The sequence below is a fragment of the Nuphar pumila genome, chromosome 16 (assembly GCF_984573655.1).
Source record: "Nuphar pumila chromosome 16, dmNupPumi1.hap1.1, whole genome shotgun sequence".
In the NCBI taxonomy this organism is placed as follows: Eukaryota; Viridiplantae; Streptophyta; class Magnoliopsida; order Nymphaeales; family Nymphaeaceae; genus Nuphar; species Nuphar pumila.
The window spans coordinates 63,824,850-63,852,730 of NC_143264.1; the positions used below are offsets into that span (position 1 = coordinate 63,824,850).

Sequence of the window (27,881 nt, forward strand, 5' to 3'; positions counted from 1 at the left end):
TACAAACCAGTACTTTTCAGTTTTTTAAGGGATAATAAAAAAATCCAAAAAAGACTCATTTATTCAATACGATGGATGTTGCCACGTAGGGATGCACAAGACCCGAGCTTGGGCTGTTCGAACTCGATGCATGTATTCATGCTCGGCTCGAGTTCGGAGCTGAGCTTGAACATCATTGTCGTTTTAAGACGAGTTTGACCGTTAGTCAAAAACAAAATTTGCCTAAAAAGGTAGGTTTTGACCCAATCACTCCAAACAGAACATAACTGACCCACCATCACCACAAAATCTGTTATGAGATTAATATGACTGAGAAAATTTACATATAGTAAAAATCTGATAAATTATGGAAGAGAAAAATTTTTAGGACCTTGAAATTCAAAGTCAGCACATCTTGGGATAGAGACCAACGCCAACGACTTTAATATTTTATTTTACAAATATATTATATATATATATATATATTTATGCGAACCTTAACGAGCTCAACAACTTGATCAAGCTTGGCTTGTTTATCCACACTGAGCTTGGACTTCTGTTCAAGCTAGGCTTGTTTATTTTTGGAACGAGTTTGAGCCGAGCTTAAATGGGTCGAGCCTGAACTAGCTCGGCTCATTGTGGGTCCCTAGCTATGAGGTTCCAATTTGACAGTTTTCAGAAAAAAATTGGCCCATGTTCGAAATTTCAAGCAGTGACTCATATTTACAATTAAGGGCGAAAGGTTGGCCCGAAATTTTCCTTATTTTTTTCTATGGCAAACCCAACCGGGCCAGTGTTCGAATCCGATACTCGCACGTCAAAGTTAGATCCGGTTCGAACTCACTAGGGTCCGAACCAAAGCCGACCTGTTGACAGTTGATACCTTCCACGCCTGGGATTTTACACGTTGACAGCGTCGGTGGCTTACGCTCTCCCTCTCTCCGTCCCCTTTTAAAAAAAACAATCGGAACAGAAGAATACTTTGGGCCTTCATCTCCCCTCTTTTTTCATTCGAAACAGAGATACCGCCTCAGAATTTCCACAGTCAAAACTCTGCCCTACTCTCTCTCTCTCTCTTCTGCGATGGCTTCTGATCGTGGATTCGAGGTATCGCCGGAGACGGAGAAGTTCCTCTGCGACAAACTTGTCGATCCGAGCCAGCCGATCGCGGAGAGGTTCAGAGCGCTCTTCTCCCTCCGCAACCTCAGGGGCCCCGCTGTTCTCCATGCTCTCATTCAAGGTCCACAGATTTCTAACCTCATTCCGTTCAACTTCTCGTCATTTTCTGTTTGAATTGGATCGGATTTTGTTTCTTCTGTTCTTTGTGTTCATGCTTTCTTGTGTTTTTTTGTTCTCCACTTCGGACAGATAGGAGTGCACACCGTTTCTAAGTATACCGTTGATGATTTCACGAAAGTTTGTGGGGGAAAAAACATGAACTTGTTTGTGCAAGATCCTTGCCTTCGCGTTTTTTTTTCTTTCTTCGACGGTAGTTCAGGATTGTGTGTGTGCTTAATTTGATAGATGATGAAAGGAACAACTCGATCTGTTCTTCTCTTGGCTTCCAAATGCTAAATCTAACTGCACAGATGTATTTAGCAGGTTTATTTACTATACTATAAGGTTTTGTCATGTCCCATACACCATAAAATTCCATTTTTGAGACAGTGAAAATCAACGGCTCGTATGTTCATGACAATAAGGGTGGTTTAAAAATGATATAAAACATCATATTCCAGTCAACTTTAACACATCAACATAATAAATAGAGCATGCTAAACATGATCCAATGGTTAGATTTTGCTTTTAAACCTTAGATTTATGCAAATCAAGTGTGAACCACAGTGTATATATATATATATATATATATATATATATATATATATATATATATTGTAATACCCACTAGGGGTAAAATAGTCTTTTATATGTATATTCGCATATCCATATCTATTATGGATATGTTATCTTAATTTCTTTATTTTTATTTTCTTTATCTTTTCTTTCTTTTTCCTTTTGTAATAAGGGGTCCACGATAGAGTCGTTGGACCCCTCCAACAGTCATAAATATGACCTTGGAGGGGCTCACTATGATCGTTGGAGGGGCTCAAATGACTCTTTGTGGAGCCCCTCTTTGGTTCCTTTTTGTGTATAAATAAGGGGCTTTGTCTACAATATGGTAAGCTTGTAAAAGCTTTTCTCAATAAAGGTTTACATATTTTTTAGCTCTCTCTTTCTCTTTCATATTATGGGTGTTAGTCAATTGCCACTTAGTGGCCTATTGTATTTTTGCCCATTAGCTTGTGCATCTCTTAGTCACTTGGTGATATTATTTCTTTTCATTAGCAATTCATTACATGGTATCATAGCTTGGTTGTGAAAGCATCATTGGGGCACTCTTCCTCACGTGTGAGAAGTTTTAAGTATCATACATTTGTTCTCATTCAACTTCTTCCATGGTCGACAAAGATACAAAGATCGATCTTTCATTCAAATTGAATAGAACCAACTATAGAATGTGGGCGGCCGTCATGGAAAACAACTTCAAAGGTAAAAGACTTTGGGAATATGTATATGAAACCATTCCGGGACCACAATTAAAGCTTACCAAATTGGAGGGAAATGAAGAAAAAAACTTGAATTAAGAAGAAAAGGCCAAAGATATTCAATAATACAAATCTAAAGTTGAAGATTGGGAAAGTGAGCATGCCAAAATATTGGCATGGTTCATGAATAATGTGAAGCTCAAAATTTGTGCCAACCTTGCCAAATTCAAGAAAGCAAATGAAGCATGGTTCTTTATGAAAGGTATGTACACTAAAAAAGACCTTGTTAGGCATTTCTTTTTGCATGAAAAAATAAGAGGAACCAAGCAAGGGAATATGAGCGTTAGAGACTACTATAGTACTTTATCTTCGTTGTGGGATGAACTTCCTCTTCTCGAACCACAATAGGAAAGTGCTATTGCCATGAGACACCAACAAATGAAGAGAGAGAGGTTTTTTCAATTTATTCCTGGGATTCGTTCCGAATTTGAACAACTAAAATGATCCCTTCTTCATAGGGCTTCTACCCCTCTTAGTGAAATCTTAGCTGATTTATGCCAAGAAGAATCTCGCTTGGCCTTTAAGAAAGATATTGATGAGGTCCATACGGTATCTAGACCGGGAAATAACATGAGGATATATAAACTTTCTTATTTTTTGGAAGAAAAATTATTTGTCACCATTTTAATGAACCATCTTCGACCGGATTCTCCTAAGCTCAAAAGAAAGGTAGCTTTCGTTGGAGATTGTCCAAGCAATTCAAGTGAAGATTCAAAGAGAGATGGAGACATAAAAGACTCCATTTCTCAACTTACCAAAACTCTCCAACAATTTACGAGGATCAATTCTTTCACACCTTCTACTTCAGGTGTCGCGATCTCATCCACTCCTGGTATGTCTTCTTAGATCTTTGATTTGGGTGCCTCTTTCCACATGACTCTGAATGCATCTCTTTTATCCAAACCAAGTCTCAATACTTTTAAATCATTCATTTCTACGGTCGATAGAGCATCATTAGATATTGAAAGAATAGGAAGTCTTAAAAAAAAATTAGACAAAACAAAGAATTTCATGTTCCAAAAATTAGAATCATTCCAAAACTGAATTTAAACCTTTTTTTCGTTTCTTAAATTACCGATTTTGGATGTAGTGTCTCTTTTTCACTAATCAATTGTTATGTACAAGATCTCCGATCCGAGAAACGGATTGGGCAAGGCTATAAAAGAGGAGACCTATATTACATGGATTTTTTGTCTTTGCCATCCAAATCAATTTGTAATCTCGTTCAATCTAAAGATCTTGGGACTTGACACAAAAGGCTTAGTCACCCTAGTATTTTCAAGTTGCATCTTTTTTCTTTTTTGGAAAAATTTTGTAAGAAAAAGACATTTACTTGCAATGATTGTATCCTTGAAAGAATACATTTTCTTCTGTATTCACATAGCAATTTTATTTCCAAAAGACCATTTGAACTAGTGCATTCGGATGTACGGGGACCGGCACCCGTTATGTTTAAAGGAGGATATTCACATTATATTGTATTTATTGATGATTTTACTAGATATACATGGGTTTACTTTATAAAAAACAAATCCGATGTCTTTTCCATCTTTAAGGAATTTCATGTCCTTATTAAAAATCAATTTCAACACAACATAGCCATTTTTAGATCCGATTTCGGAGGAGAATACATGTCAAAAGAATTTCAAAACTATCTTAAACTCAATGGTACTCTACATCAAATATCTTGCCCAAAAACTCCTCAACAAAATGGTCTTGCCGAAAGAAAATATAGGCATTTCATTGAAACAACAAAGACTCTTCTTGTTTCTAAAAATGTTCCAAAGAACTTTTGGGCTGAAGCCACTCTTACCGTAACTTATCTCATAAATCAAATGCCTTCCTCTTGCTTAAAAAATATTTATCCCTTTGAAAATTTGTTTAAAATATCTTTGGATTTTAAAAGATTAAGGATTTTTGGTTGTAAGTGCTTTGTTCTTTTTCAAGAACAAGATAAATTTTCACCAAAAGCTCTTGAATGTGCTTTTATTGGATATGGTGAAAATAAAAAAGGTTATAGATGTTATGATATTCAAAACAACAAACTTTATGTTTCAAGAAATGTGACCTTTCTTGAAGAGCAAAATGGTTTTAAAATTCAAAAATCTAAAAAATAAATTGACTTTTCTTTCCTTTTTGACTTATTACCTAAAAATAAGTCTAAAAATGATTTAATCTGTGCAATATTTGTGATGACAATTTTTATCAAAATGATGCTTTATTACATCAAATTAATGATTCTCATAATGAGAATCCTAATAATATGCATGTGTATAATTGGCGTGAGGGCAATGAACATCAAAGTGCTTTTGATATATACTCTCAAAACATCTCTTTAGAAGATCAAGTTGATGAAACCCAACCTAGGCAATCCTCTAAGAATAGTAGACCTCCTCAAAAATTTGTATCGTGTGATTTCTTTTCTCCAAATTATAGAACTTGTCTAATGAGCCTTCCAATTTTAAAGAAGCTAAGCAACACCCACATTGGGTTGATGCTATGAGACTTAAACTAAAAGCACTCAACATGGCTAATACTTGGATCATTGTAAGTCAACCATTAGGAAAAAAAACTATTGGATATAGATGGGTTTATAAAGTCAAAACTAAGAGTGATGGGACATTAGAAAAATATAAAGCTAGGTTAGTTGCTAAAAGATACACACAAGAATATCAGATAGATTATGAAGAAACCTTTGCCCCAGTTGCTAGGATGACCAGTGTAAGAACCTTAATCGCTTTAGCATCTATTAAACACTACCATATCTATCAATTAGATGTTAAGAATGCCTTTTTAAATGAGAATCTTTATGAATAAGTATTTATAGACCCTCCACTGGGTCTTGAGATTGATAAAGGAAAAATTCTTAAACTTAACAAAGTTCTTTAAGGCCTCGAACAAGCTCCAAAAGCTTGTTTTGATCTTTTTAGTAAAGTTGTTCTTGCTAATGGTTTTACCTCTTGTTATACTGATATTGTTCTATTTGTTAAGTCTACAGGAGATTACATAACTATTTTATTATTATATGTTGTTGACATGATCATCATTGAGAATGATAAAAAGGGCCTTGAGCTTATTAAAAATATTCTTAAAGGTAATTTTGATATGTTTGACCTTGGATTTCTAAGGTATTTTTTAGGGATCAAAGTTGCATATTCTACTCGGAGGTATATTCTATCTCAGATGATGCTTGTGTGAAGAATCCTTGCAAACAATCAAGTTTTCAAATAACTTGATACTTCAAATACTCAATACACAAAATAAATGCGCAGTGTTTATAAGCTTTACACCACAAAAGAAGTGCAATAAATGCACATTGTTTATAAGCTTTACACCAAAGAAAGTGCAATAAATGCACAGTATTTATAAGCTTAAGGAGACAACTTCTTACTCTAATACATACATACAATGGGCTCACATAGCCCTTATTTATAAGCAAACTTAAGAGACGTTGAGCTATTCCCAACAACTCTTATTAGAGACGTTGGGAATCAACCCAACGTCTATATTTTTAAAACTGTGTACACAGTCAATGGCTGTCTGTTGTACACTGTACACAGTCAGCCACTGACTGTGTACAAAAACAAAAACAAGAAATGAAAAAAATTACAAAAATAAAAAAATAAAAAGGAGAAATTACAATCATATTCAAAAACATGAATATGCGTAAAATGTAGAAATGACTAAAATACCCCTACAGCCAATACAATAAAGAAATCTATATTTTATATATACAAGTAGATGAATACATATACATATATGAAATATATATATGTATATGTATCTTGTTTAATATATATAAAATGTATATAGAAAATACATTGTCTTATAAATTACAATTTAACACCCCCCCTCAAACTTAGGGCAAGATGACTGAAAGTTTGCCAAGGAGGAAATTGAATCGCGAAGCACACAAAGCTTTGGTGAAGAAATCTGCCAACTGATATTCTGAAGTTACATATGGAAGATCTATAACTCTTTTCAGATACGCTTCCCGAACATAGTGACAGTCCATCTCAATGTGTTTAGTCCGCTCATGAAAAATATGATTTTTGGCAATGTATATTGCACTCTTGTCATCACAACATAACTTGATGGTCCCTTCTATTGAGATCCCCATGTCTTCTAATAGCTGATGAATCTATACAATTTTCATGGTAGTAGTCGTCATGGCACGATATTCAGCTTCTATTGAGGATAGAGACACTTTTTGCTGCTTCTTACATCTCCATGAAATCAACGAGTCTTCTAAAAATACACAAAAACCAGTGGTGGAGTGATAGTTATTTGGGTCACCTCCCCAGTCAGAGTCAGTATAAACAATTAATTTTAATTCAAAAGAAGAGGATAAAAATACTCCCTTGTTTAGTGTGCCTTTTATGTATCTCACAATCCGCAAGATGACACTCATGTGAACTGATGTTGGTGCATGTTGGAACTGACTTGCAGTATGAACTGCATGAGAGATATCTGGTCTAGTAATACTCAGATACATTAAAGATCCCACAAGCTGTCTGTAGGGGGTGGGATCGGAGAGAGGAATACCATCATCAATCTTCATTTTGGCTCCTACTATAGCAGGAGTTTCACAAACCTTATCATCTGTAATACCTGACCGGTCAATAATCTCAGAGGCAAGCTTAGTTTGAGATAAAAAATACCCTCTATGAGAGTAAGCTACTTCAATACCCCAAAAATAAGTTAGAATTCCCAAATCAGACATTTCAAACCTATCATTCAAAATTGATTTTATGCTTTTAACCCCTTTAGAATCACTTCCGGTTATAAGCATATCATCCACATATAAGAGCAGAATGACAATCCCTGCATTGGTTTTTCTAACAAATAAGGCAGTGTCAGTGAAACAGGAAGAAAAACCATTTTCTAACATTACGGAGTTAAATCTATCATACCAAGCCTTAGGGGCTTGTTTTAAACCATAAAGTGTTTTTCGAAGACGAAGCACTTTCCCTTTGGGAGTCTCCATTCCTGGTGGAGCATCCATATATACCTCTTCATTCATATCACCATTTAAGAAGGCATTTTTAACATCCATTTGATAGATGTTCCATTTGTTGATTGAGGCAACGGTAATGAGACATCAGACTGTGACCATTCAGGTCACAGGGGCAAAAGTTTCTTCATAGTCAATCCCGTATTCTTGACTATATCCCTTTGCAACTAATCGAGCCTTATATCTCTCAAGAGATCCATCGCTCTTAGTTTTTACCTTAAATACCCATCTATACCCTATTGCTTTCTTACCCTTAGGAAGATCTTGGAACTCTCAAGTCTTTGCCCTGTTGAGAACTAAAAGCTCACATTCCATTGCTTTCAGCCATTCATCATTCTTTTTGGCTTCCTCGAAGTTTTTGGGTTCTATATAGGAATGAATGGCGCTAAGGCATCCTCTATGTTTAGGAGTAAATGAATCATATGAAATAAACTTAGAAGGCATCTTTCTACTTCTCTCAGTTCTTCGTAGGTTTTCATCATTTGTTGAATTGGACCCACTAGGTTCACTGAATTTTTCAATTGCACTCTTAAAATTGTTTTTATCTCTATGGGTATATGTTATAGGATCTCTCAATGCTCCTTCACTTCTATGTTGGGAGATAGGTGGATAGGAAGAGCCATCTTCTTTATCATTGACGTCATTATGAATGAAATCGTCATCACTATCATCACTATCATCATCATGTGCTAACATTTCAAATAAAAAGGAGTAATCCATGTTTTCTTCAAAGGGTTCACTCCTTTCAAAACCATTAACATTTTTCAGAAAACTCACATTTCTAGAAACATATAGCTTGTCATTCTCAATATCATAACGAAACCCTTTTTGGGTTTCAGAATATCCAAGAAAAGCACAGGCAATGGCTTTTGGCGAAAGCTTGTCATTCTTGTCAGTAAGAACGAAACATTTGCAACCAAAAATTCTCAACCGACTATAGTCGGGTTCTTTGGTATACAAATTTTCAAAAGGCGAAATATTGTTCAGGTTTTTAGAAGGTAGCCGATTTATCAGATAGACAGATGCTAAAGCCGCTTCAGCCCAAAAACCTTTTGGATGTTTTGAGAAACAAGTAATGTTCGAGTTGTCTCTATTATATGTCTATGCTTCCTTTCGGCTAATCCATTTTGTTGAGGGGTTTTGGGACAAGATCTTTGGTGAAGAATACCATGACTTTCAAGATAATTTTTGAATTCACTTGAAAGATATTCTCCACCAGAGTCAGTTCTAAAAATTTTTAGATTCTCATTAAATTGATTTTTAATCATCATATGATAGGTTTTAAAAATTGAGAAAACTTCATATTTGTGTTTAAGAAAATAAATCCAACAATATCTCGTGTAATCGTCAACAAAAATGACATAATATGCAAAGCCTCCTTTTGATAGGACGGGTGTCGGTCCCCATACATCCGAATGGATAATTTCAAAAGGTCTTGTTGTAAACATAGATCTTTCACAAAAAGGCAATTTTTTCATTTTCCCAAGAATACAACCATTACAAGTTAAATCACTTTTACATAGACTTTTAACAAAAGGTAAATGAGAAATTTTTGCAATATTTGGATGTCCAAGTCTCTTGTGCCACACATTAATATCCTTTTGTTTGACAACATTACAAAACAGGTTCTTTGGAATTTGAAGGGAATCGACATAGTATAGATTGCCCTTCCTAGAGCCTTCCCCAATCAATCTCCCGGACCGGCGATCTTGTATCCAACATTTGTTAGATGAGAACTTTATATCACACCCATGATCCGAGAGTTGAGAAACAGAAAACAAATTTAAGTTTAATTTGGGTATAAATCTAATTTTTGGAATAAAGAACCCTTGTTTTTCAAAATTTCTTATTCCTTTTACTTCAAGAGATGTTCCATCCGCAGTTGAAACAAAAGATGGAGAGAGATTTTTTGAGTATTTGGAAAAAGAACTAAAACTTGGGGTCATGTGAAAAGAAGCACCCGAATCTAAAAGCCAAGAGGTCTTACCGGGAGGAGAAGAGGTTGACATGGCGGCTCCGGAAATAGCCCATTTTAAAAGAGGTTGAAGTGCATCCACGATTTGTTGCAATGAAAGAGCTCCATTTGAAGATGGCGAGCACTCTTCCTTTTGAGGTTGGAATGTAGTAGCCATGGCAAGTAACTTTTTCCACTTTGGGCAAATAGGCTTGATATGCCCTGGTTCCTTACAAAAATGACATAAAATCTTGCTATAATCCTTCTTCCCTCTTTGACCACTTGAGTTTTGATTCTTGAAGTGAGGAGGCTTGTAGGTCCTTAAGTTGCTCCTCGGTCTTGAGGCGGCATTAACTCCTTCATTTTCTTCATTATAGGAAGGTGTAGCTAGAACACTTGGGTTGTTCTTGCTTATACCCATACGAGTCTCTTCCTCACTTAGTTTAGTAATTACATCTTCAAGAGAGGGGGAAGTGAAGGCGGATAAAAGAGAAGATCGGATTTGTTCGAATTCAGGCCTAAGTCCATTCAAAAAATTAAAAAATCTATCTTCTTCCAATTGTTTATAACGAAGCTCTATGGCTTCTCCACTCCACTTGGGTTCGAGCATAGCAAGCTCATCCCAAATAGAAGAGAGTTCGACAAAATACTCCCTTATAGTCATCTCTCCTTGATGAAGAGTTAGAGCTCTCTTTTGGAGGTAATATTTATGAGACAGGTCCCTAGAGGTGTACATCTTCTCAAGGTACTCCCACGCTTGAGAAGCCTTTTTAAACTTGATAATATTGGCGTTAATTCTTGTTTCTACAGATGAGAAAATCCATGAGAGGATTTTAAAATTCCTCATCTCCCATTCTTCATGCTTTTTGGTGTAGTCTTCAAGAGCCTTGGCTCTTTCTTCGCCTTCAAGGATTTTTATTTCTCCTTTCTCCATCAAGGTTATCTTTGGCTCCGGTTCGGGAATCGAGCTTTAAACATAACCCCAAAGCCCTTTTCCTTTAATATGAGCCTCCATGTTTCTGGCCCAGACGTGATAGTTGGACCCATTGAGTTTGAAGCCGAGAGAAAAATGAGTCTTTTTCACCCATTAGAGAGGAAAGATGATGAAAAAAATATGTACCACAAAGGATTTTTAAACCTTTCTTGATAGAAGAGTCTTCTAAAATATTGGATGAACAAGTGAATCCACTTCAATCACCAAAAAAATCGAGGGCACGCTTTTCGAGGCACCTGAAAAAGTGAGAATCCACACGATCCTTTTTTTTCTCCAGCCTTGCTCTGATACCATGTGAAGAATCCTCGCAAACAATCAAGTTTTTAAATAACTTGATACTTCAAATACTCAATACACAAAATAAATGCACAGTGTTTATAAGCTTTACACCACAAAAGAAGTGCAATAAATGCACACTGTTTATAAGCTTTACACCAAAGAAAGTTCAATGAATGCACAATATTTATAAGCTTAAGGAGACAACTCCTTACTCTAATACATACATACAATGGGCTCACATAGCCCTTATTTATAAGCAAACTTAAGAGACGTTGGGCTATTCCCAACAGCTCTTATTAGAGACGTTGGAAATCAGCCCAACGTCTATATTTTTAAAACTGTGTACACAGTCAATGGCTGACTGTTGTACACTGTACACAGTCAGCAAAAACGAAAAAAACAAAAATAAGAAATGAAAAAAATTACAAAAAAACAAAAATAAAAAGGAGAAATTACAATCACATTCAAAAACATGAATATGCATAAAATGTAGAAATGACTAAAATACCCCTACAACTAATACTTTAAAGAAATATATATTTTATATATACAAGTAGATGAATACATATACATATATGAAATATATATATGTATATGTATCTTCTTTTATATATATAAAATATATATAGAAAATGCATTGTCTTATAAATTACAATTTAACAGCTTGCACCAGACATTATTGTTAAGTCTAGATTAACTGACGAAAAGAAAGTGGAGACTCTAAAAATAATCAAGGCTAACATGAGAGCCAATGATGGAATTCCTTTAAAAGATCCTACTCCTTATCCTCAACTGATAGGATCACTAACATATTTGTCTATTACCAGGCCAGATATTACTCATGTTGTTCACAGTGCAAGCCAATTTCAAAATGCTCCTACTTCTATTTACATATCTCCTATCATGAGAATGATTAGATATTTAAAGAAAATTATAACAAAATGACTATTCTTATCTTCCTCTTCATATCCTAATTTAATTGCATGTACTGACTTTGATTGCTGACATGAGAATTATCAGATATTTAAAGGAAACTATAACCAATGGATTATTTTTATGTTCCTCTTCATCTCCTAATTTAATTGCTTATAATAACTTTGATTGGAGGGTAACCCCAATGATCGTATTTCTACAACAGGATATTGTGTTTTTCTTGGAGAATCTTTAATCTCTTGGAGATGTAAGAAACAACAAAAGGTGTTTCTGTAACGCCCCAGAAGTTCAACTTGAGATAAGAAGATTTGAATGAAATTACCTTCGAAAGTCAGAGTTTGCAGCAAAGATTTTTAAAGATACCAAAGGTTTTAGATAAAAGCACAAGTTGACTCTTCTGAGCACGTTAGCAAAAAGACCCAGCACAAACCCATTTCCTATCTAAGCCAAACAGTGAGCAAAAGATAAAAAAAGTTTATCTATAAAAAGGTTTAGTCCGTACAGAACATGGGGAGTCATCCACCCCTAACAACAGAAGTACAAAACCCAAAGTAAAGTAGCCAGAACGCCGACGAGACAGGTGAGGCTTTGATCATGTATCATTGCACCGCCGCTTGTAAGGAGAGCCTACCTGTCACCTACAATCATAAAAAATGGGGTTAGTCCTGAAAACTGGTAGGTGCGCAAAAGAATAAGAAGAACAACAACTAATCTAAATCATGCTCATATCTAAGCAGATATAAACTGATACAACGGGCAGTATGCAGGTGAATAACAAAGCTAACCCGAATATCATCATGAGCTCAAGTAAGCTAGTATTACAGTGATAACAATCTAACTGTAAGCAGTCACAACAAGACTTATCATGCATACCTTCTAACTATCGCAAGTAACAAACTAGTAGCAAGGTAAAGCAGGCAGTCCAAAGCAAGAACAAAGAACAACTGTGAGCATGCCATAATGTGATCTGATTATTAACTGGCCATTGTGGGTACACACAATGTATAAAATGTAGAAACAACCAAGATCCATTCGTGGGTCCATTATGCTATATATTTTATTATACCCCAAAGGACTGACTGAGTCCGCTCCTAAGGGAACGACCAGTGGCCAAGAGAGTAAGTCTTCAAAGGCAAAACAGGGCCCAAGGATGCATCCAACTTCTGCAGAAGTGTTGGGCGACTACCACCTAGGATATTTATGGTAACGCCATTTCCCTTACCTCCGATGACTGAGGAAGCCGGACCTTTGCCCGTAATAGCCATTAATGGTCTGTCCATCGGAGGTTTTGTACCATCTATCCTCTCTCTTGATGAACCATCCCGAACAAGTATAATGAGAGGTTTTTCTTCATCATCGCCTTGCTCTACTTGCCTGGTCTATTCGACCCACTCGAGCATCTTGCCTGTGAAGGCACATGATTATCAATTAGTGAGATGTCCACAATTATGCTTTTTCGCATACCATGAGGTATATCCACCTCGTGCTACTCATCGTAGCATCACATATCACCGCCAAGAGATGCGACTAGGCTCATAGCCACATGCCACAAGGAGGCACTCAAAACAAACTCAAAAGCTGTCAACAATCTCTAGAGATACCTGAGAAATAGAAACAATAGCATGATCGCAATTTATATGGCGCAAGCAAAACGTAAGGCAGTAAGAGCATAAACCAGTTGGTCAAGCACAAGGCCAAGGCGCGTAAAGCGCGGGGCAACAAAAAGTAAAGTGCTGAAACGTAAATAGCCAAGGCGCATAAAGCGTGGGGCGACAGAAAGTAAAGTGATAGAAAATAAACAGGACAAGGATCGCGAAACTGCGTCATTGAGTTAAAAGACAAAAAATAAAGTGCTGGAAAGTAAACAGGACAAGGATCGCAAAACTGCGTCCTTGAGTTAAAAGACAAAAAGTAAAGCCTAGGCACATAAAGCGCGGCGGCAAGAGAAAGTAAAATGCTGAAAAGATAAAGAGGTCAAGGATCGCGAAACAACGTAATTGAGTTAAAAGCCAAAAAGTAAAGCCTAGGCACATAAAGCGCGGCGGCAATAGAAAGTAAAGTACTGAAAAGATAAAGAGGACAAGGATCGTGAAACCGCGTCCTTGAGTTAAAGAACATACATATATAACTTATATGTATACGTATATAATCGTCCTCTTGTTTGATTATCTTTTCTTTAGTTTTAGTTTTGTTCATTCAAAGTCCTTTCATGTAACTTTCCCCTACCTTTGGGGGTTGCGGATTCCCAAACGCCTGCGGGCGTAAGTACGAATGGTCTCGGGCCACGGGACACGTGTGTGCTCCGTCGTGCAACCTGCAAGCGTAAAAAGTTAGCATGCAAGACAAAGATGAGACATAGGCTTGCCACTAAAGAGGGACAGGGAAACACAGTCTCTGTCGAAAAACAAAACAGATGGCAGGGGGCTCCGCCCCCTATCGGCAAACACGACGAAAGACAAGGGGAGCGGAGCCCCCTGTCGACCAGGCAGATGGCAGGGGGCTTCGTCCCCCTGTCGGAAACAACAAAGGACAGGGGGATCAGAGCCCCCCTATCAACTGAACAAGGTGGCAGGGGGCTGCCGGCAACACAGAAGGGACAGGGGGACGGAGCCCCCTGTCGACCTAGAGAGGTGGCAGGGGGCTCCGCCCCTTGCCGACAAACACAGGGACAGGGGGACGGAGCCCCCTGTCGAAGCGAGATGGCAGGGGGGCTCCGCCCCCTGCAGACAAACATAAGGATAGGGGGACAAAACCCCCTGTCAAAACGAGATGGCAGGGGGCTCTACCCGCCTGCCGACAAACACAAGGACAGGGGACGAAGCCCCCTTTCAAAACGAGATGGCAGGGGGGCTCCGCCCCTGCCGACAAACACAGGGACAGGGGGACGGAGCCCCCTGTCGACACAACGAGACGGGAGATAGAGGTTTACATACCTGGGGACTACCGGCGAAGACTCCGGTGTTGTCGACAGACACAGAGAAACAAAGGGGTTGTGGAGGCGTCGACTGAAGTCGCCGGAGCCGCAAGGGAAGGCGGTGGGTCGCTGGCACCCACGCAACAAAGGAGAACAGGTGGTCGGTGGATACGGCCGTCGGCGCTTGTGCCGAGGGTGAGACAGTCGTCGGCTACGCTCGCCGGCAACTGTGGCCAGAAGGAACGAGAGGAAGGAGGGGGCGTAAACACAGAGAAGAGAGAGAACTGGCGAGGGCGTCAGCCCCTCGCCCGAGGCGCCTGTGCCTTTTTAAAAGGCACAGGCTTCTCGATCGTTCGAGAAGCTGAGTCCTGGGTTGCGCGTGGATCCGGGTCCAGCTCGGGCGCAGATCAGGGTCCATCCTGGGTTCGAAGCGACGGATCAACCGAGGCACGTGTTGGACACATGCCTAGCGCGTGTCGGATACGTGGCCGACTCATTTTTTTTTTTTAAGTGGACTTTACATCCTCCCCTCCTTAAAATAATTTTGTCCTTGAAATTTTATTGCAATTGAAGCTAGGAATACAATTCAGGGTATTTCTCCCTGATATCAGCCTCGGGTTCCCAAGTACATTCGTCAATGCCCTGGTGCTGCCATCAAACCTTAACAAAATGTATCGTCCTTGATCTCGTCACTCGCTTGCAACGATCAACAATCTCTATCGGCTTTTCCTCAAAGGTCAGGTCATCGCGAATATCCACGTCGTTAAAACAAATGATGTGGGATGGATCATGGACGTACTTCCTCGGCATGGATACATGAAAAACGTTGTGAATCTGTGCATATTGAGGAGGTAACGCCACACAATAGGCTGCCTCACCAACCCGTCCTAAAATCTCAAAAGGCCCAACATATCTGGGACTTAACTTACCCTTATTTCCGAATCAAAAAACACTTTTTGTCGGAGATACTTTAACAAACACCGTATCTCCAACAGCGAAAGAAAGTTTGTGACGATGACGATCGGGATAACTCTTCTGCTGACTCTGCGCTGTGCGAAGCCGTTCCCGAATCCGGTGTATCTATTGTGTATAGTGCTGAAGCACGATGGGTGAATCAAGCCTTCGCTCACCCACCTCATCCCAGCATACTGGCGCTCGACAAGGCCTTCCATACAAGGCTCCGTAAGGAGCCATACTGATGCTAGCATGGTAGCTATTGTTGTACGCAAATTCCGCTAAACTGACGTCGGAATCCCATTCCCCCTTCCAGTCTATCATACAAGCTTGCATCATGTCTTCTAGAGTCTGGATCGTGCGCTCAGATTATCCATCAGTCTGAGGATGAAAGCCAGTGCTAAACTTTAGCTTAGTGCCCAACGCTTGCTGAAGTTGTCCCCAAAATCTTCAGGTGAACCTTGGATCACGATCGGATATGATAGAGGTCGGCACACCGTGCAATCGCATGATCTCACGAATGTACAAATCTGCTAGGCTGTTCACCGACTGACCTAGACGAAAAGGCAAAAAATGAGTCGATTTGGTGAGTCAATCGACAATCACCCAAATCGTGTCGTGCTTTCTCCTGTTCCTAGGCAAACCGACAACAAAATCCATAATAATATCTTCTCACTTCCATAGCGGGATCTCGATCTGCTGCATGACTCCATCCGGTCGTTGGTGCTCGATCTTGACCCGCTGGCAAGTCAAGCACCTGGAAACGAACTCCGCTACCTCATGCTTCATGCCGCTCCACCAGTAATACCGCTGCAAATCCTTGAACGTCTTTGTACCCCCAGGATGTATGGTATATCTGGACCCGTGTACTTCGGTCAAGATTTCATTCTTCAAAACAGGGTCGTTAGGGACCCAAAGATGATCTTTGTACCATATACTACCATCTTCCCTCAAACGGAAAGGAGTATCATCCCGAGTCACTCTTGCCCTTAACCCTTCGTAGAGTCAATCAACCCTCTGTTCGACAATAATCCCAGCAGACAAATCTGGAAGAACCACGAGATTTGACAAACGTAACAAGCTTGCTGAGGAAACGAAAGGTTTCCCACGAGACAAAGACCTCGATCATCTGCCATACAACAACCAACGCACTAACCAAGGCCCCAGAAGATTTGTGACTGAGGGCATCTGCCACAATATTCGCCTTTCCTGGGTGGTAAGAAAGAGAGAAATCGTAGTCTTTAAGGAACTCGAGCCATCGTCGCTGATGCATATTTAGTTCCTTTTGGGAAAAAGGTATTTGAGACTCTGGTGGTCAGTAAAGGCCTCGAACTGCACTCCGTACAAATGATGTCGCCATACCTTCAATGCAAAGACTACGACAGCTAACTCTAAATCGTGTGTCGAATAATTCCTCTCGTGCGGTTTGAGTTGACGAGAGACATACGCTATCACCCGACCATTCTGTATCAGGACACTACCGAGGCCCGTACCTGAGGCATCAGTGTAAATCACCAATCCAATCATTCCTGACCAGAAGGCAAGGCCAAGATAGGAGCAGTAGTAAGCCGTTCCTTCAAAGACCAAAAACTTGCCTCGCAACTATTATCCCAAACGAACTTGGTCTCTTTCTTTAACAACTTGGTCATAGGCTGAGCAATCTTGGAGAAATCCTGGATAAACCTTCGGTAATATCCAAGTAACCCAAGAAAACTTCGAATGTCGCGCATATTTTTCGGTTGTTGCCAGTTCAACACAGCATCAACCTTCGCAGGATCTACGGACACCCTTTCCTTTGAAATGACGTGCCCTAGAAACATCACTTCCTCGAGCCAAAACTCGCATTTGGAGAACTTAGCAAACAAGTGCTCCCTTCGCAAGGTCTGTAAGACAATGCTCAGATGCTCCCGATGCTGCTCCCAAGTCTCCGAGTATACCAGGATGTCGTCAATAAACATTATCACAAAAGTGTCTAAGAAAGGTCTGAACACCCTGTTCATAAGGTCTATAAAAGCCGCTGGGGCATTAGTGAGTCCAAAAGGCATAATAGTGAACTCATAATGCCCGTACCGAGTACGAAAAGCCGTTTTCGAAACGTCGCCCTCCTTGATCCGGAGCTGATGATATCCGGATCTAAGATCGATCTTTGAGAAGACCCTAGATTTCTGCAGTTGTTCAAATAGATCCTCAATACGTGGTAGCGGATATTTATTCTTGATCGTAACATGGTTGAGCATCCGGTAGTCGATGCACAACCTCAAAGATCCATCTTTTTTCTTGACAAATAAGATAGGGGCTCTCCAAGGTGACACACTAGGGCGAATAAACCCCTGAACCAAGAGCTCCTGGAGTTGCTTCTTGAGTTATTCGAGTTCTGCCGGCGCCATACGATATGGGGCCTTTGAGATAGGTGCAGTACTAGGTAACAGATCAATACAAAATTCCACTATACGAGGTGGAGGAAGACCAGGCAACTCCTGGGGAAAAACATCTGAGTAGTCACGTACTACGTCCAACTCGCCAAGGGGAGTCGGTGCCGCAATTGATTGAATAAGACTTACTAGAAAAGTAGAGCACCCCTTTCGTAAGAAACTCTACGCCTTTAGTGCTGAAATCATCTTGGTCTCGCGCACCGATCGCGGAATCCGAAATTCCACCTTTGGAAAACCTGGAGGAGACAAAACAATCTTGCCTTCGCGGCACATGACCTTGGCATGGTATTTGTACAACCAATCCATGCCCAGGACAACGTCGAACTCAGACATCTTGAGTAAAATGGCACAAGCAGGCAAGTGTTGCTCTGCCACGATTACGTCTAATTCTGGCAAGTAGGTGGCACAAACCATATTCTTTCCAATGAGATTGTATACGTCTAAGGCAGAGTTTAACCGAGATACGGGTAATTGTAATTGTGCAGCAAAACTTGTAGAAATAAACATATCAGTGGCACCACAATAAAAAAGAATGAAAGTTGCACGATCAACAACTAAGATCGTACCTTGCACAAGATCCTCCTTCGTCAGCTGCTCAATGGTGGCAACATAGACTCATCCAGGTGCTCTCTTTGCACCGCTAGTCTGCGGTTGCTCCGGTTGCGTCAGCTGCGGTGTCTGCTGCTGCAGCTGGGGAGGCTGGGATGCATCACGGGCTTGCCTAAGGTCATCCGCCGCCTTCTTGCGACAATCTCGGATGTAGTGGCCCATCTTGCCACAATATAAACAACCACCTGTCTCGCGGGGACAGGGTTGTCCAACATGCGATCCTCCACACCTTGATCTTGACGGGCACAAACGATTGCTTAGACTGGACGCAAGGCTGAACCTTCTTCCGATCACCACCTACCGCAGGTGGCCTCCTGTCCTGAGCGCTCTTCGTATGCTCCCAGTCCTCATTGAGAAAGGCAACTGTCTCAACAGCCGCAGAGAAGGTTGCAGGCATACTCGTGAGAACCTTAGGTTTGAGCCCTTCCTTCAGATCCCTAATGAACTTCCTTGCCCGCTCACGTTCATCTTAAAAAAGGTTAGGGCAGTGACGCTCCAGTTGCTGAAATCTCGCCACGTACTCGCTCAACAATAGGTTGCCCTGGCACAATTCAAAGAACTCAATCTTCTTTTTCTCCCTCACATGAGGGGGAAAATAATTGTTGAGGAACGCCTTCTTGAAGGTCTCCCAAGGGACCACACCCATGCTTAAGAAACGCATCTTCCGAGTAGTATCCCACCAAACACGCGCCTCGTCCTTCAGCCGAAAAGACCCAAACAAGGTCTTCTTCTCATCGGGGACTGAAAGGACCTCGAAGACTCGTTCAATCTCGCTGACTCAATACTCTACTGCGTCTGGGTCCACTCCACTGGAGAAAATCGGTGGGTCCAACTTTAAGAATTTCTCAAAAGTGACCCTCTGCTCAGAAGGAGCCTGATCCCTCTTCGCAGTACCCTGATTCTGGATTGCCTCGGCCAATGCATTAAGGGAATCCATAATGAATCCCCTGCACTCGAGCCCATCCTCAGTCAAATCCTCGTTCGACTGTCGCGCCATCCTTAACAAAAAACATAAGGTAAAAGTTAGAATGCACCAAGATTAATAAGAAAAACAGAATACTTTATAAATCCGTAAGTCATTACATATACAAAATCCCAGCGATGCTGGTATACAAGCCAAAAAGAACTTATCCACAAGGGAGTTCGCTGACTCCCTTATAAAATTTTAACAAAATTATGCAAGCAATTTCTCTCTCTAGGGACGATCGAATTGTCGAAGGTACTCCCTCTTATCGCCCGTGCGCCTAAACCTGCGTCGAGGGATGAAAGAGAGTGGCTCATCGGAGGGAACCTCCACTTCGTACATCGGCGTCGAAGGTGTGTAGTCAAGTGCGATTGAACCGCTCATGGTCGAATCTGAAATGTTGATCGGAGAATCAACAACAGGAATTGGGAGCACTAGGCCCTCCGGGATTACCAGGAGCAAAGGTTGCTCGAGGACCGCCAAAGGTAGATCAGGCGCATTTAGGTCTGGGATAGTAGCTTCAGCGGAAACCTGAGCCACAAGAGCCTCATCGTGCTCCACCTTAAGAAGCAGGAGTCAAGGGTGTGCCCTAAATGTAACACCCCGAAATTTTAACCCAGATTTTTGAGGATTTTTTTTTGACAGCGGAAACAAATAATAATTCCAAGGTTAAGCATTCTGGAATGATACAGGAAGGTAAAAGCAAACAACACCATTTATTTTTATTTCAGTAATAATAGAATCAAACATTAGAGTTTCCACAATATGAGTCTCAAAACAAAGATTCCAATATGAAAGAAAGTAGGACCGCCAGATAACAAGTAGATCAAGTCTTGGTCAACGCCTCATGCCACGTCGCTCATAGCTTTACTCTTCACCTGAAATTTGTAAATTAAAGGAATTAGACTATAACTGTCTAAGTAGGAAATCTATATCTTTTAATGCAGGTATATCATGAATCTAGTATGTGATGTGGGTATCTTGTGTGATTTTTAGCATATACATAAGCAAGTAAGCAGATTATGCAACAATAGCAATAGTCATGTACATGAGCAAGTAAACAGTTATGCAACAATAGCAATAGTCATGTACATGAGCAAGTAAGCAGTTATACAACAACAACAATAATGTAGCCGGTAAGGCATTCAACAAATAAGGCATATTCTGCAACAACAATAACATGCATAACATTCATGTAACAATCACATTATGAATCCAATTATTTCATATCTACACATTTCTGGATTTCGTTTCATTACCAGCTCAAAATATAAAACATGCTGAAAGATTATGAAATTGTCTATCTAGTAACTCTACTCACTATGATACCTAACTGTTCTACACGGGCCGAGGTAACCATCACAGAAGAGAACGTTCGGGGGTATATTATTCAAGGTTGTTTTATTAATCCGAACATTCTAACTGAGACTAAAATCCCAAGGGAGCGGCCAGTGACTGAGAGAATCTCCCAAAGGCCAAAAACAAAAAAAGGATGCATCCCTAACTTCTGCAGAAGAACAAATGGAATGTAGAAAAAATGCAGGTTTTACACTAAAACTCCACAGAAGACACACTCCACTGGGACCTCGATAGGACTATCACTCTCGGATGCTTCTAGCGTGGCCTGTCGATTCACCTGAACTTGCGTTGGTATATACCCACCCATCCGAGCATATACCGAAGACCATGTTGCTGCCAACAGTGTCTGAAAGTCTGGCGGTAGCGGACTACCCGTCTCGTCCGTGAAGGTCGGTGGTGGTGGGCGGCTAGCCCAATAATCCTCCCAAGACACTCTACATCCTCCCCTTTCTATAAAAAGGCCCCTACCTCTTAACGAACGAGCGCGCATTCTACGTGCACCTCTGCTGTGACAGCCACTAGGACCAGCTGACGGGTCCATCACACAACACTGATCAAAGTAAAAGAATACATTAATTAATCAAATTCAAAAATTAAAAGATAACAAAGGTCTACTTATAGTGCGGTGGAACGCTCGATGATCGAAGCTCAACCTTTCTCGTTCTGATTTTGATACAAAAAGTTGTAACGCCCCAGAAGTTCAACTTGAGACAAGAAGATTTGAATAAAATTACCTTCGAAAGTCAGAGCTTGCAACAAAGATTTTTAAAGATACCAAAGGTTTTAGATAAAAGCACAAGTCGATTCTTCTGACCACATTAGCAAAAAGACCCAGCACAAACCCATTTCCTAACTAAGCCAAACAGTGAGCAAAAGATAGAAAAGAGTTTATCTATAAAAAGGTTTAGTCCGTACAGAACAGGGGGAGTCATCCACCCCTAACAACAAAAGTACAAAACCCAAAGTAAAGTAGTCAGAACACCGACGAGAGAGGTGAGACTTTGATCATGTAGCATTGCACCGCCACCTGTAAGGAGAGCCTACCTGTCACCTACAATCATAAAAAATGAGGTTAGTCCTGAAAACTGGTAGGTGTGCAAAAGAATAAGAACACCAACTAATCTAAAGCATGCTCATATCTAAGCAGATATAAACTGATGCAACATGCAGGTAAATAGCAAAGCTAACTTGAATATCATCGTGAGCTCAAGCAAGCTAGTATTACAGTGATAATAATCTAACTGTAAGCAGTCACAACAAGACTTATCATGCATACCTTCTAACTATCAAAAGTAGCAAACCACTAGCAATGTAAAGCAGGCAGTCCAAAGCAAGAACAAAGAACAACTGTGAGCATGCCATAATGTGAGCTGATTATTAACTGGCCATTGTGGGTACACACAATGTAAAAAACGTAGAAACAACCAAGATCCATTCGGGGATCCACTATGCTATGTATTTTATTATACTCCAAACGATTGACTGAGTCCGCTCCTAAGGGAACGACCAGTGGCCAAGAGAGTAAGTCCCCAAAGGCAAAACAGGGCCCAATGACGCATCTAACTTCTACAGAAGTGCCGGGCGACTACCACCTAGGATACTTATGATAATGTCATTTTCCCTACCTCCGATGACTGGGAAAGCCGGACCTTTGCCTGTAATAGCCATGAATGGCCTGTCCATCAGAGGTTTTATACCATCCATCCTCTCCCTTGATGAACCACCCCAAACAAGTATAATGAGGGGTTTTTCTTCATCATCGCCTTGCTCTACATGCCTGGTCTATTCGACCCACTCGAGCATCTTGCCTGTGAAGGCGCATGATTATCAATTAGTGAGATGTCCACAATTATGCTTTTCGCATACCATGAGGTATATCCACCTCATGCTACTCATCGTAGCATCACATATCACCGCCAAGAGATGCGACTAGGCTCATAGCCACATGCCACAAGGAGGCACTCAAAACAAACTCAAAAGCTGTCAACAATCTCTAGAGATACCTGAGAAATAGAAACAATAGCATGATCGCAATTTATATGGCGCAAGCAAAACGTAAGGCAGTAAGAGCATAAACCAGTTGGTCAAGCACAAGGCCAAGGCGCGTAAAGCGCGGGGCAACAAAAAGTAAAGTGCTGAAACGTAAATAGCCAAGGCGCATAAAGCGCGGGGCGACAAAAAGTAAAGTGTTGGAAGGTAAACAGGACAAGGATCGCGAAACCGCATCCTTGAGTTAAAAGACAAAAAATAAAGTGTTGGAAAGTAAACAGGATAAGGATCGTGAAACCACGTCCTTGAGTTAAAAGACAAAAGTAAAGCCTAGGCACATAAAGCGCGGCGGCAAGAGAAAGTAAAGTGTTGAAAAAATAAAGAGGACAAGGATCGCGAAACAACATAATTGAGTTAAAAGCCAAAAAGTAAAGCCTAGGCACATAAAGCGCGGCGGCAAAAGAAAGTAAAGTGCTGAAAAGATAAAAAGGACAAGGATGTCGAAACTGTGTCCTTGAGTTAAAGAACGTACATATATAACTTATCTGTATACATATATAATCGTCCTCTTGTTTGATTATCTTTTCTTTAGTTTTAGTTTTGTTCATTCAAAGTCCTTTCACGCAACTTTCCCCTACCTTGGGGGGTTGCGGGTTTCCAAACGCCTGTGGGCGTAAGTACGAACGGTCTCTGGCCATGAGACACGTGTGCGCTCCGTCATGCAACCTGCAAGCGTAAAAAGTTAGCGTGCAAGACAAAGATGAGACATGGGCCTGGCCACTAAAGAGGGACAGGGGAATAGAGTCCCTGAAGAAAAACAAAACAGATGGCAGCCCCCTGTCGGCAAACACAACGAAAGACAGGGGGAGCGGAGCCCCCTGTCGACCAGGCAGATGGCACGGGGCTCCGCCTCCCTGCCGGCAACACAGAAGAGACAGGGGGACAAAGCCTCCTCTCGACCCAGAGAGGTGGCATGGGGCTCCGCCCCTTGCCGATAAACACAGGGACAGGGGGACAGAGCCCCCTGTCAAAACGAGATGGCAAGCGGCTCTGCCACCCCCCTACCAACAAACACAGGGACAAGGGGACGGAGCCCCCTGTCGAAGCGAGATGGCAGTTGGGCTCCGCCGCCTGCAGACAAACATAAGGACAGGGGGACGGAGCCCCCTGTCAAAACGAGATGGCAGGGGGCTCCGCCCCCCTGCCGACAAACACAAGGACAGGGGGACGAAGCCCCCTGTCAAAACGAGATTCCAAGGGGGCTCCGCCCCCTGCCGACAAACACAGGGATAGGGGGACGGAGCCCCCTGTCAAAACGAAAAGGCGGCAAGGGGGCTCCGCCCCCCTGCCGGCAACATAGAGAGACAGGGGGAGGGGGGCGAAGCCCCCTGTCAAAACGAAAAGGCGGCAAGGGGGCTCCGCCCCCCTCTGTCGGTAAACAAAGGGACAGGGGGATGAATCCCCCTGTCGAACACGAGAGGTGGCAAGGGGGCTCCGCCCCCTGCCGCCAAACAAAAGGGACAGGGGGACGAAGCCCCCTGTCGACGCAGCGAGACGAGCGAGAGAGGTTTACATACCTGGGGACTACCGTCGAAGACTTCGGTGTCGCCGACAGACACAAAGAAAGAAAGGGGGTGTGGAGGCGCCGGAGGCGTCGACTGAAGTCGCAGGAGCCGCAAGGTAAGGCGGTGCGTCGCTGGCACCCACGCAGCAAAGGAGAACAAGTGGTCGGCGGATACGGTTGTCGTCGCTTGTGCCGAGGGTGAGACAGCCGTCGGCTACGCTCGCCGACAACTGTGGCCACAAGGAACGAGAGGAAGGAGGGGGCGTAAACGCAGAGAAGAGAGAGAACTGGCGAGGGCGTCAGCCCCTCGCCCAAGGCGCCTGCGCCTTTTTAAAAGGCACAGGCTTCTCGATCGTTCGAGAAGCCGAGTCCTGGGCTGCGCGTGGATCCGGGTCCAGCTCGGGCGCAGATCAGGGTCCAGCCTGGGTCCGAAGCGGCGGATCAACCGAGGCACGTGTCCGACACGTGCCTAGCGCGTGTCGGATACGTGTCCGACTCGTTTTTTTTTTTTTTAAGTGGACTTTACAATTTCTTTCTTCCATAGAAGCTGAGTATTGGGCAATGACCACCATCACCACTAAACTTGTCTGGTTGAGAAGTCTTCTCAAAGATATGGGCATCTTTCTTTCTACTCCTTCGAAGTTGTGATGCTACAATAAGAGTGCTATCTAGATTGCTAGCAACCACACCTTTCATGAACGAATAAAGCATATAGAAATGGATTTCCACTATGTTCGAAATGAATTTTTACGAGGGACCATTCAACTACCTTATGTGACTTCAGAATGCCAGCTGGCGGACTTCTTCACCAAAGCCTTGCCATCGCCTCGCTTATACTTTCTCCTTAGCAAACTCTCGGTGATCTCACTGGTGTTAAAATATATTGGCATTATATATATATATATATATATATATATATATATATATATATAGAGAGAGAGAGAGAGAGAGAGAGAGAGAGAGAGAGACATATATACATATATATTTTATATATATATATATATATATATATATATATATATATATATATATATATATATATATATATATATATATTGTAATACCCACTAGGGGTAAAATAGTCTATTCACATGTATATACGCATATCCATTATGGATATGTTTTTTTAATTTCTTTATTTTTATTTTCTTTATCTTTTCTTTTTTTCTTTCTTTTTCCTTTTGTAATGAGGGGTCTACCATAGAGTCATTGGACCCCTCCAACGACTCTTTGTGGAGCCCGTCTTTGTTTCCTTTTTGTGTATAAATAAGGGGCTTTGCCCTACAATATGGTAAGCTTGTAAAAGCTTTTCTCAATAAAGGTTTACAGATTTTTTAGCTCTCTCTCTCTCTCATATTGTGGGTGTTAGCCAATTGCCACTTTGTGCCCTATTGTATTTTTGCCCATTAGTGGCCTATTGCTTGTATGCTTGGTGCATCTTTTAGTGACTTAGTGACATTATTTCTTTTCATTAGCATTTCATTACAATATATATATATATAGGAGAATGGAAACCTACCCAATAGAAAACCTCCCAAACCTGCCCACCAAGAAACATTTATTGGATTTTTGGTGTTTTTCGAAATTCTGACCTTACAGATGTATTCAACATGATTGATTTACTAGAAATCGACACTTGAATCATGCTTTTTGAATGGAAAAAATGGTATTTGGAGCCTAAAAAATTTATGAAATTGTAGTGATTTTTGAAACCTTATAAAAACATATCCATGCATCGAAATCAAATGCTCCAAGAATTGATTCCTATGAAAACAAGTGCATATATCACATCTGTAAGGTCAGAATTAAAAAAAAAAAACGAAAATCCGATAAATGTTTCTTAGTGTGTAGGTTTGGGAGATTTTCTATTGGGTAGGTTTTCATTTATATATATATATATATATATATATATATATATATATATAGGGCTTTATTAGCTACTGTTGCCATTGCCTACAAACAGCCCTTTGTTTTCATTTTTTTGTTGTTTTTCATGAAACCAAACTTACAGAAGTGATGTACATGTTTCACTTAGTGGCAATCGGCTTTTGAATCATCCAATTATGACATGGAGATAGGATTTTATAAGGCTTTAAAAATCAACTGTCTACAATCTGCAATAGTTTCATGGGTCATAAAATCATACTTTTTCATCGAAAAACATGATCCAAAAGCTGGTTCCCACTATTCTGAACATGTTGAATCCATCCATGAAGTTGGTTTGGATCTATGTCACACGGACTCGGCTCCAAGGTCGCCGCACCCGCGTCGACACGGGTGCGGACACGGGTGCGGCTCGGACTCGGTCAACCCGACCCTGGGTGTGGTCAATGCACCCAGGGTCATTTTGGTCCATTTTTTGGATTTTTTTTTTTTGATTTTTTTTTTTAAAATTTTCTGGGCTACAGCTGTAAGGAAAAAAACCCATCACAACTAAAAAACCTGTACACTTTCAAGTTTTAAGTACAGAATGGGCACAACTCAAGTTTTTGTGGTTTTTTCCTGTATGAAGAAAGTGAATTATTACAGTGTATGAAGAAAGTGCCCAAAAGTGAATTATTCCTGTATGAAGAAAGTGTACAGAATGCCTTCACAACTCATCACCTGTCCCCTAATGGGCACAACTTTGACCGAGTCTTATATATATATATATATATATATATATATATATATATATATATATATATATATTTTTTTTTTTTTAATATATATATAGCCGAGTCCCCGTGTCCAAAATTTTTGAAATTGCGCCGCACCCGTGTCGCACCCGCACCCGCACCCGCACCCGCACCCATGTGACATAGGTTTGGATCAAAACAACTTAACAACTTGTGCATAGGAGATCAAAACTCGTTTTTAGGTAATGTCGCCATTACTAAAACATTACCCTATATATATACCATATGCTGGTAAACACTCTTGTTTGCATAGATCTAGCCACCAAATGGTAAATCTAACCTTATAAATGTGTTTAGCATGATTTATTTAGTATATTAGAAGATTTTATCATGTTTAATACATCATAAGATTCTATATATATGTGAAGAGAGAGAGAGAGAGAGAGCTTTGACGTGACCTACATGGTTCGTTTAATGGGGACGCCTGATTTGGATGTGAGTAGGTTTTTGCAGTGATTCTAAGATGGACGGTCGTAAATGCTCCAAAATATTTTTCCGTTGATCACATCAGATGGCAACTCGATTCAGTGAATGGGAGCTTAAAAGGGAGTAAGTAGCATTTATCTCATGGGATGTTTACAACTGTCGTACACCTGAGAAAGTAGCCAAGAATTGTTTTCCCATTGTGAGGTTAGGGTCATTTTGCCATGAGAAAATAT

At 40.8% G+C, this 27,881-nt stretch overlaps 1 protein-coding gene across 1 annotated transcript in view; it reads left to right on the forward strand.

Annotated features, from left to right (window-relative positions):
• Positions 1–933: 933 nt before the first annotated feature.
• The window catches only part of LOC149813365 (deoxyhypusine hydroxylase-B-like), a 46,707-nt gene continuing 19,759 nt past the window's right edge, over positions 934–27,881 (forward strand). Inside the window, exon 1 of the mRNA XM_089991869.1 lies at positions 934–1,219. Coding sequence (XP_089847995.1) covers positions 1,063–1,219 — 157 coding nt within the window. The 5' untranslated portion in view covers positions 934–1,062. The remainder of the gene's footprint in view (positions 1,220–27,881) is intronic.